At 37.9% G+C, this 12,064-nt stretch overlaps 1 protein-coding gene across 12 annotated transcripts in view; it reads right to left on the bottom strand.

Annotated features, from left to right (window-relative positions):
* svila (supervillin a) overlaps window positions 1–12,064 on the bottom strand; it is a 78,088-nt gene that overhangs the window by 45,840 nt on the left and 20,184 nt on the right. For 8 of the 12 annotated variants that reach the window (XM_053510986.1, XM_053510985.1, XM_053510989.1 and 5 more), the window contains exon 1: window positions 3,873–3,941. The exons of 1 other annotated variant lie outside the window; for it this stretch is intronic. In XM_053510986.1, the coding sequence (XP_053366961.1) occupies window positions 3,873–3,927 (55 nt within the window). In that variant the 5' untranslated portion in view covers window positions 3,928–3,941. Of the gene's footprint in view, window positions 1–3,872; window positions 3,943–12,064 lie in introns of those variants that run through there. 3 more of the 12 variants (XM_053510984.1, XM_053510996.1, XM_053510994.1) reach the window with 3 other exon arrangements.

Here is a 12,064-nt window from a genome sequence, read left to right as displayed (position 1 = left end):
ATAAAATCCTCGTTACATATCGTTACAGAAAGTCAAAAATGATCCACCCTCCGTTATATTAAACCTTCTTTTGGCCGCATTGTCTTATCAGCACCTTCCATTTAAGGCTACTGTCTCCCCAGTCACTGCTGTGCAGGTATGTACATGTTACATCAGTTCATCTGTAACTGCAGTGCAAGCAAAAATGGATGCCCCACTTGTGATTTGTTAAAAAGAAGAGCAGTATATTGCAGTATAAGAGAAGTCATTTGTTATGTGGTATCTGTAAATATATTTATTTATATTATATATATTATGTTATAATATTGCATATCTAAATTTGTTATTTGCAGATATCCAGACCTATCCATATTGTACACAAACTCTCAGTTTTTTAAGTCTTTATAGAGACAGTGTTTGGATATCTGCAAACAAAATTAAGAGATGCAAGAGAGATTAGAAAGGTGAAATTTCTTTAAAAGAATCAGTCCTTATGGTGATGAGACATGGATTCATCACTACAACCCTGAGAGTAACGAGTCTGTAGTAGGAAAAGTCAACCGTCAGCTAGAAAATTCATGCTTACAGGTTTCTGGGATTCACAGGGGTAAGGATTGGAACATTACCAAGAAAAAGGTTCAACAGTGCTTGTTACAGTGACATGCTTACTAAAGAGCTAAAAGCTAAACATCTGATTAAATGCAGAGAAGTGCTACACAAGGGCGTTGTGATCCTATATGAACTTTGTTTTGAAGTGTTAAAGCATCCTCCCTATAGTCCTACTGTACATTTTCTAATCTTAAGCGATAGGAGTAAGTGCATTGATCAATGTTATTTAAATATTTGATTAAGATTTAATCTAAGAAATGGACAAAATATTTCTCTCTCTGATAAGTCATGTTAAGCTCGTTCTATATTAATATTTTACAGTTAACACTGGAACCACAAATACACTGCTATCTGGAATACAACATGCAGTAAGCAAGAAGCTGCCCACATCTTTCTGCAGAAAAGGGGTTCATTTACACTATTTCATCTTAATAGTTATGATTAAGATTATTAAAATTATGCCAATTGGATGGCGAACACTTAAAGTGAAAATAAAATGACAAATGTTTTCTAAACCACAGCAGCCTCGTTCTCAAGCATGTTTTATACAAAGATCTATTGCCTTTGCTGCAAACAATGACAAGCAATGGTGTGAAACTCTTAACCCTAACCCTAACTCTTAACTCTTAACCCTAACCCTAACCCTAACTTTACCATTTTTTAAAGTTGGCTTTCAAAACTTTGCTTCATTAAGCATTAAAAGATCAACACTGTTATCTAGATGTGACCCAATCAGTGAGATCTCAGTGACCTAAAATCTGATTTGATTACGGTTTGTGGGTAAAGCAAAAGTAAGTGGCCTCCGTGTTGAGAAGTTTATTCACAAGTCATTCTTAAAATACTATAAACCCACGCTATAGTAACAATCGATAAACCTACATGGTCTAACCAAAATTGCATAATTCACCAGCTGGCAGGTTATTGGATGTGAAAAGAAAGATATGGGGGAAAACACTGACAACTCCGTATAGACAGTGCACTGAGTTTGAGGTTAATAAGAGAATCCTGGGGACGACAAAACAGTTCTGCCCAAGATGCAACCTCCAGTTCCAAAATGAGCGAAACGACCCCATAATTAGGGTGTGGCCGATATGAGTGACAGCAGTTTGGCCTGCATCACTTTAGCTAAGCAGTAGTTTTACTTACTAGAAGAAATGTAGGAGCTGACGCGGGACGACATGCATGGTATGGATGACAGAGTTCAATAAATTGTAAAGTAATATTAGCATATAAAGTACCAATAGCCAACTTAGCATTTTAGCTAAGTAGCTTCAAATATTCATTTACATTTAGCAGATGCTCTTACCACGTTCTTTGTTTGTTTATCTCATTATACATCTGAGCAGTTGAGGTTTAAGGGCCTTGCTCAAGGGCCCAACAGTGGCAACTTAGTGATTGTGGGGTTTGAACCCGGGATCTTCCGAACCATAGTCCAATGCCTTAACCACTGAGCTACCCCTGGCCCCCCAGCCTTTGACCAAGTCATCTTCTGCCAAGAGGGTCGACAATCAGATCTCTCACAACTGAGCTTTAAAATTACCCTTCAGAAAACCTCTGCACGACATCATGGATGGCTTTTCCAGTTTTTAATACAGTCTATAGTGCTGCCCCCAATGCAGTCTAAATCAATGGTTTACAAATGTGTTTAAATATATTCCAAATGTACCACAATCCATATGATGACGTTTTAAGTGAGTGACACCCACCAGCATTTTCCCCAACTGCAAGAAACACGATGTAAATATCATTAACAAACCGCTGTAAGCTATCGGCTATCAGATTTTGCTATCAGCATTTCTGCCATGGTTTGATCTGCTGTTGGTTCAAAAGCTAACCATTAGGTCTGGTGTGACAATTTATGGAATGCCTGCTATTCCACAGCTCCACACACACATACATACGCACAAACAGCCACACCCTCTCCTATCTGAAAGAGTTAAACCACAGCACAGGTGTGCAGGGTACGCCGTTTATGATAAAAGAAATAAGTAGGATCTAGTGACATTAAAAGTAAAAATACTAATGACATCATTGCCACATTCAGTTCTTTTATGATGACGATCAGCATACTCTGCACACCTGTTTTAAAGACTAGACAGTCATAGATAAAGTTCTGAAGTGGAGATAACAGTGACAGAATACACAAGTCATGCAGGCTTATGTGATAAGTCATGCTACAGGCATCTGGTGTCATAAAGCATGAAACAGAACATGTCACAGCTTGGTTAGCACTACACCACAATAATAAGGCTATATATATATAGCCTGAAAGCAAAACTGCAAAAGTCAGAGTTTATGATGTAAAATACGATAACAATATTATCGATAGCAGAGCTTTGAAAAAAAACCTAAAAAGGTTGCAAAATAAGACGCTCAGTGCTGGAATAAAACCAGAACTTAATCACAACATGAAAGCAAAGCATTATGTAGCTGTATTGCTGCGTTCCACTGCAAACTATTGGGCTAGTATGGCAGCTGGGTCTCAGTGCAGCACATGGCACTGCTAATGAAAGATTAGCTTTCTAGGGACACAGGATTACCCCATTGGGAAGTGTGTCATGTCAATATCTATAGCCACTTACATCATGAGATAAATTAAAAGCATCCGTGTTAAAACATCTAAGAATATCTGCCTACTTTAAAGGCCAGCATGAGAGTTTTTGTCATGACAGCTGAGCTGGTGAACATATGAACACATGAAACTAATTTTACAGTTTAATCACTTTAAATCGGCACTGGTTTATGGATGCGTTCATGATGTATAATACTCTGACAAAAGGTTTCATAGTTAAGAGTGAGACTGACAGCATAGCATTAACACTTTCCCACACGTGTTATTAATTTCTCTGCGTTTAACCAACCAGAAGACCAACTCAACACGGCGGATAAACGAAAAGTCATGTTCCACTACAAATACACACAGAGTGCAAAAACAAAACCATAAAACTACAATTTGGCAGCAGAACAGTGAAAGCCCTGCATACACTGTTAAAGTCAAACAGATGCTGTCACAGATATAAAAGAAGATTTTTTTATTCTACTACTGAATAAATTCCTATGACAGTAAAAGTTACAAAGAGTTAAGAAATTTGACCTGGGTTTTACTCTCACTCTCTCTTTCCATCTATCTTCAATTCCCAGAAAGTCTCTTGTACTTAATCAGCATGTCCTTGGAGGCTACATTTGCTGCACAACAATTTCTTAACCACAGCAGCTCTAATAAACGAAATAATGCACAGTAACAGGACAGTCCCATCACAGAGCCTCCGCTCTCCTCCACTCACCTTGACAGCACTTGACATGGCTAAGATAGTTGGCAATCCACACGTTCTGATACATTTTGGAAAAAAGAAAAGATATAGAAAGGGCTGGAATGAGGGCAGATAGAGAGAGGAAGAAAGAAAAGGACAAAGATTAGAATAGATGAGGACGAGAAAGAGGTGGTGGTGGTGGAGGAGGAGGAGAGAAAGAGAAGGACTGAAGGAGGAGTATGAAGGGAGGGGACTGCAGGGAGGCAGCGGCGGACTTCAAGGTGATGCAGACTCGCCTGCAGGAGTCCTCGGACTGTCAGCCAGGGAGAGAGAGAGAAGAGCAAGAAGTGCTGAATATAATGATGAGACAGCAGAGAGAGTGATAGCGTTAGCATGAAAGAGATGGGGCGGCAGGATGAAGAATGTGGAGCAGCTTCTCTAAAAGTCCACTCGTTTGACCGTTTTGTCCGTTAGAGCTGCCTTGTTGTCTGCATGGAGCTGGATCAGAGCCCAATGACTACTGGCAGGAAAGAAAACGGCTAAGAGGCTAATGCAGCAGAGTGCTAAGCTGCTCGAATAATACTAATCAGATTACCGAATTGAGAGGGGAAGAGTGTGTGTGTGTTTATGTACTTTTACACACAGGCACAGCTGAGAACGAGAGCAATAGATAGGAACCGCCTCATAGGAATGAGAAATTCCTCTGAGCAATGACACATGAACAGCACTAGTGCAGAATCAGAGACGGAGAGAAGGAGAAAGAGACAGCAAAAATAACTAGAACCACCTCTGAGGGGGAATAAAAGGAATGGGGGAAGGGGTTGTTGATTTATTGTTGACCCACATTCACGTTACCTACACAGAGCAGCTTCCTGAAAAAAAAACTGCATTCCTGTAGCAACACCGCATAATTAAATTACGCAAGTGTCCGTACCATGACTCAGTACTCTATACCTCCATATCACACACCCATTTAATATATCGGTTTCAGCACTGACACCACACTATATGGTGATGAAACGTTTACTCTATTAGACCTGCTGTATGTCCCTAATGCATTTCTGCTTCTTCACTCCTTGATTTACAGACTTCACGTCCTAAGCCAACTATTGTTAGGTATTTTATCCACATTTTATTGCGTAGTATAAAGTGACAAATGTTCTTCGCAATTTTTCTGTCTCTTGAATTAAGAAAACTGTATAAAGTGTTATTTCGAAACTGAAAATCACAGGCATATCCTCCTGCTTCTGTCTGGTTCTTCACACTGAATAACTAGCTATGTTTACATGGACAATATTTCTATAATCTGATTAAGATCAGTCCGATGAGAGTTTTTAGCCTAACTGTTTACATGGATGCTTATCCGACAAGTTTATAATCAGAAAGAATATAAATGTTCTTTCTGAACATGTGTGAAGTGGTTCTGCCCGCTGTGAAGCATTTAGTCTGATGGAAACATAAAAAGTATTTTTTCAAAACTGTAAGGTTAGATTAGGCTTTCTATCTTTTCTAAAAAAAAAAAATTTACATCTGTATTATGAGAATTGAAATCTTATCTATGATTGGTTAAAAGCTTTACATCTTTAAAACGGCAAGTCAATCAGTACAGCTTTGGGGCTGTCTTGCTGCCAGTGGAACTGGTTTAGTTCACAAAGTGAATGAAGTACCAGTACCAGCTCAAAATTCATCATGAAAACTCCAAAATTATCAGCTAGGTTAAAACCTGTATAACACTGAACACAATGACCCAACAGTGGACTGTGCTTAAAAGTTGGTTCTTTGCCAGGAGCTTGTTAATGGCTACCAAAACATCTACTGAAGATGAAAAGCCACTGAAGCTGACTCTGTTCATATCATTTTGACCCTCTCTTGATTTCAGAAAACGCAGAATAAATTTAAACTTGATTGTAATCGTAACTGACCACCTGGGTATGCATCAAAGTGTTTTCTGCAGCATCTCAGTCCAGGTGCACAGCTCTAGTCCCCGATGACCTGAGAACCTTTTTGAAAGTGTGCCACCTATTTATATCTGTATTTTTATTTATGACACATAATCTATTCCCAAGACAGAGGATGAGAATACTGTAACTTTGCTAAACTTGTGTTAAACATGTCTATGGAGGAGGCTCAAGCACAGTCAGAATGAAGCCCTACCCTTTAAGGGAAAGGAATCAAACGAAAGTATGGATAAAGCTTGACAAAAGAAGATGAAAAACAAAACTGAATGGTGTACAAATTCTGTGGTTCAGAAAGTAGGGGGTGAAGGAGATAATAATAATGAAAAAAGATAAATTAAAATAATAAACATGGAGAGAGGACAGAGGAGGTAAAATGAGACCCAGCTGCAATCTCAAAGATCAAAGAAGAAAGAAAAGGACTCTGCAAGAGAAAAAGTGGGTAGTGAGATATGGCGAGTAAAAGGGTTACAACACTGCTGGTGAGAGGTCAGGCACTGGAGTACATGCAGAATGGCATTTGGTCTAGACTATTTTTGGCACATTATCCTGACTGCAATGTTTCCACTGCAACACTTATCATTCAGACACACACTCATCCAGACAAAGTTCCCGCAGAAACTGAACGGGAACTCAGAACTGAAGCCTAGCACAAATTAACATGGTCATTCAGATTCACATGAGCACATCAATTATAGCTGTAACACTGTAATACGGCAAGATGTGATGGTTGTATAAGAGATTGAGAGCACCCTTTCAGCAACCATTACAGAACACGATCTAACAAGATCAAAGACATTCCACAATGTGAGCTAATGCCTGAATAATCAGCACTTGAGATGGTACAGTATGAGGTTGTGACTAAAACCTACGACTCACAATATGATGTCAGGCTACAATTAGAGCCTACTTAGTGGTTTAGTCCTCCGTGGTAAAGGCTAAACTTCTCATTAGACATAATAAACGCTATAAGATAGTCCTGTACGAGTATGTTCCTTAAGAGAAACATAGCATACACATGATGAGCTCATCCCATTATGTAAAACGCATTGTTAACGGTTGATTGCACATGCAAGCAAGTGCCCATGGGTGCTCACAAGGGTACAGATTTTCAGCTTGGCCTAATGTTGCCTATTTGATACTTCACGGGGGAGTTAATCTTTAAATGACATCCAACTGAAATGGATACAGAAAACTCAAGCACATCGCTTAGGAGGGATAAAGGCACGGGTTTAGCCAAAGGTGATCAGTTGCATGCAACCTAGACTACATATGCTGATGACAATCAAATAGAAGATGTCTAAAACTGTGTGCATTCAGATTACCAATGTATTATTCTGAATTATTTAATTATGCCTCATTTACCTTCACTACAAGTAAAAGAAAACATGTCATGTTTAAACCCAGTCTTAAAAAAAAAAAAAAAAAAAAAAGCAATTGCAACATCTGAAGCACCTTCTAAAATCAGTGTTCTGGTAAAGGCATCAATAAACAAATTACCCATGCATCGATCACAAACGTTACATGTGAGGTGGGCTAGACTTATTACTATAATTTTAATTTGTAATAAAAATAAAGCCATTTTTACATTTCTATTAATCCACATTGCATAAGGCACATTTTAATGAATCAATTATTCTTTAGTACTTTTAAAGATTTATGATATCTGGTCAGAGATTACTGGGATTAAACCGAATCATTCATGCCTTTATTTCTAAAAATTTTTTTCTTTATTATCTGGAGTGGCTGGCTCAGTATTTGAGAATATTTATATCTTTAGTTGAGTATCTGTACAAAGCTGACCATGACTGGTGTCATGTTTTTATACTTTCTGGCTATTAAACTATAGCCAGAAAGTCCCCACCCCCCACCCCATCTTCTTCATATTTTTTTGCAGACAGATAGACTTATACTATATTATGGTTTAAAATGTCTGTTTTAATACACATCTCACGAAAAAAACATGAATCTTTTTACTCCAGTCTACACCTAAAGTGCTTGTTGTAGAGTCGGGGTTTTACTCAGATTTCAGTCTGGCTCCCCCTAGAGAAACTAAATTATGCTCTCTAACAAAAATCTCATGCTGTGCAATGGCTTTTTTTTTTTTTTTTTTTTTTTTTAACACTGCTATATTTATTTTTTGATAAGCTAAAGTCCTGAATATAAATCTTTATCTCTGTTTACTTTATGTGAAAACGTTTACCTAAACAGTACTTGTTCACATAAAATGGTATTTGCCAACACTTAATTAGAAAAAAAAAATTACTAGATGATTCTGCAATGTAGTGCAATTTAAAAAAAAATAAACAAGATAGATCAGAAATATTCCAAAAGTAATCAGATAACATTACACTCCTTAAGCAATCCAAATGATTAAAGATGCAATCAGTAACGTAATCATGTAATTTTAGATCACTACCAGATCCCATCAGTACATTTCCTCAGTAGTCCTTCCAACAGTGGTTTGTCATATGATCGATTTCAGCAATAGTTTTAGACAAGTTGGTAAACCAAAAACGCTGTAAATAGGACATTGCAATGCAAATGCCACACTTTTACTTGTGTTTTCATTGCAAGACCCGGAAAGGGACCTGGATAGCAACTCGATGGGATATTTATAAGTTTGTAGGAGATTTAGGTCATTGATTGAGCTGGAAAAGTGTTTACATACTAAGGTAACTCGATGCTAATGTAAATTTGCAGGTAGTGTTAGCACATGGCTACTCAGACACTGTAGTTGAAGCTGTTAAACTACAGTAGTAAACATTTGACAAATGCAGATACGGTGGATTACAGTCGTCAGTATTTTCCTTTATATTTTCAGTCATTATCACAACTGTGTAACCCTTAATAAATCTTTGGATTGAATCTTTGGACCAGCACAGGTTAAAGCCATAAACTAAGCTTATGGAAAATGTTCCCCAAACAGTTGTATACATTATGAAGTTTAAATTGGTGCTTAGCCTTATAACATGCAAATGCAAGGATTCACTTGAAACAGAGATCATGGTCTAATTGGAGGCCACCTAAATAGCATAAAACATTTGTAACTATAAAATAACACTGTAATTGAGGTTCCAACTGGTAAAAGAACAAAGAAAATGCCTGCTCAGCTTCAATTTTGGCCCATCAACTTTACAATGTGTTAATTTGTGCTTACTCTGTAAATGGGGATGGGTCTAGTAGTTGAGAATACTGTGGGAACAGTGCAAGTCCCTCATCACTACTCATCAATTAGTTTATAGCAGTTTTAGATTAATGTGTATACACAGTACATGGTTACATCTACAATAGAACAATGACAATGGCTGTGTAATCATCTCCTTTGGAGTTATCACCAACGTTAAAGACTACCAACTTTGGCTTGACCAAAAATTGCACTTTGTATAAGATTGGTGAGTTTTTATTAAAAACAAAAAATCTGCTGTGGTCACGAGACATACAGTACTGTGGTATAGTGGTCAATTCGGGTACAGCAATTTTATCCTCAGCTAAATCTTTCTTGACCATCAAATGTGGATACTACCTTTATTTTGCATTTAGATTAAGGTAGACTTTGTTGCTTTATATTTGCAGCATGTGTGTCCAAAGCAGTACCCAATGCATGTACCCAAATGTGTGTCTCCCAAGTTTGACTTAAGCAAGTCATTATATTTTCTACTTTTAGGCAGTTGTTAATAAATGAAGTAAAAATCTGCACATATTTTCAAACTTAGCAGACACTCTTATTCAGAATGATTAATTTCTCTCATTATACAGTACACCTGAGGAGGAGAGGCATGAGGGCCGTACTCAAGGGCCCAACGGTGGAGGCAGGGTGAGGTTGTGGTTTAAAGCTTTGACCTTCTCATCACCAGTCCAACACCTTTAAACACTGACCCTCTGCCTCGTACCTCCTTTCCTCTGACTCACCTCCCATTTCAATGTTCTATCTTGTTGAATAAGGACACGTCTATTATTAAAGTTGATAACAATTACAGCTAGACAAAGTGACTAAGGAATAAATGAGATAAAATAGCAAATAAAAGGATGGTGATCACAAACTTACGTCACCATTAACAACCAGTTGGCTGCTACAACACTGCAGTATAACAATCATGTGTCTAAGGTCATTGCTAGTATTCAAGTACTCAAGCAGTTTTAAGTAAAACAATGACTGGTAGAGGTGATCAGTTTTAAACTGAATGACAGTTAAGTCCACAAACATACAAGAAGCTGATATGTTGGATTACATCACTATATTTGCATATTCATTCGACAGCACTAAATTCAGTTGGGACTACTCTCACTGGTTTAACCCATTTTATCTATATAGTACATCATCCTTTAGAGCGTAGACAAGATGCAAGATAATAAAAAAAAAATAAGTGTGACCAGAGGGAAATGGGTTAAAAAAGGGGGAACTCTAAGGGAAATTTACTTACTACTAACCTTTAGATGGACTTTATACTTTTCACTGTGTTGGTTTAACAATTATGCAAAGGGACAGGATGGAGCCTCCAACTGTGTGCTGGCCCTCCAGCAAGCAGAGAGCGAGCATTCCACCATCCAGGATGAGAGCTGACGAGGGAGATTTTCTTACCGGAGCTTGTGGAAATCTGGACTTGGAGCTTAGCTCCATATCACAGTGTGGTTTATCTGATCTTTCTAACATCAAAGTTAGCAGTGCAGGGGGTTGAGGTTACACTGGAAGTCTGTGGAGTTGGAATGGGCAGCTTTGTGAGACCACAGATGAAAGGCTAACTTGACTAAATTCTAAATTAGCGTTGCTTGACAACCATGTGTTGATTTTGCTGCACAAAAACAACTCAACACAGCAACTGATTATCAAGTTTCCATGCTAGAGTTTACCAGTCCAGGGTTTAAGATTTGCGCCTATAGCTAAATTGATTACTGCATCACAGTTTCATGTTAGTCTAGTCACTTTATACAGAGTGAGTCCTCCCTGGTTATGTACAATTATACTGTAAAAACGATGGGAAGTAACACATTAAGGTCGTGGCTTTATGTAGACCAATTAACATACTGTATTTTCCCTTTACAGCAATTAACATTATGTTTTAACCTAGAGTAAATTTAGTTTTACTGAAGTTCAAGTTCCTTACTCTATTTTCTCATTTTGTTGTTCCCAGCTTCAAGTCTCCTTAAAAAAAATAAAAAACTTCCTTTGGCTTGTAAATTCATACCACAGCCAACTCCATTTCTCTACACACAAAATATAGACTGCACCGAAAACATTTGGCCTGGTATTTTGCTAGTTTTGTAAATTGCACAGTCGTAACTTTTTTGATTTCTCCCAGATTTTCTTCCTAATTTTTTCGAGTCCAATTCCTCCCCGTCACTAAGAGGCTCCCACATACAAGCATTATTATGAATGATGGCTATCAAATGCACAAAAGAACTTCACACCGCTAACCATAACCAAATGAAACAACCCTTCTATTTTGGCTAAGCAGAGCTGCATATTGCCATGCTCAACAGTTGATGTAATGTAGCAAGTGAACAATCAGGTGTTGAAGTTGAAGTTTTGGACGCAGGGAAAACCTCTGACAAGAGCCAATCTGTGATGGCTAGCCAACTGAGTCAGGGCATCTACAAAATGGGTTCAAAGTGGTGACTAGCCCCCCAAATTCCCCACATCTGGTTGAGCACCTGTGGCACGTACTAGATAAAAGTCCACTCCACCGGGGCCCCACCTCGCAACTTACCAGGCTTAAAGAATTTTCTGCTAACGTCTTGCTGCCAGATAGCACAGCTCACCTTCAGAGGTCTTTGGGAATCCGTGCCTTGATGGGTCAGAGCTATTTTGGTGGAACATTTTGTCCTACTCAATATTGGGCAAGTGTTGTGGTTGTTAATGTTAATGTTATGGTGACTAAACTGACAATGGCAGAAATGAACAGAAAGGTTATTTTTTAAAAACACTTTCTGAGAATGAAGAAAAATTAGGGGACTTGATCTTTTTGTTACATATACTGTACAAGGAGGTGAAAATTGACTTGCATAAAAAGGTTTTAGCTTGTTTCACCAAATGGTCACTTAATATTATGACCCGAGCATATTTTTGGACAATAGTATTATGCTCTAAAAATGTTTAACCATAACAATGACTATCTTTACAGACTGTTTACTCACTTAAAACATACTGAATCTTACTGGGTTACAGTGTGTCTTTTTTTAGTTTCTAATCCATTGTAGATAGCTTTAATTAAACGTCATGGTCAGTTATTACTAAATATGTAAACATATGTTTTTCATCACTCAATGATC

This window comes from Clarias gariepinus, chromosome 14, assembly GCF_024256425.1.
Source record: "Clarias gariepinus isolate MV-2021 ecotype Netherlands chromosome 14, CGAR_prim_01v2, whole genome shotgun sequence".
NCBI classification, from domain to species: domain Eukaryota; kingdom Metazoa; phylum Chordata; class Actinopteri; order Siluriformes; family Clariidae; genus Clarias; species Clarias gariepinus.
This window is presented reverse-complemented; position numbering and strand designations above follow the sequence as displayed.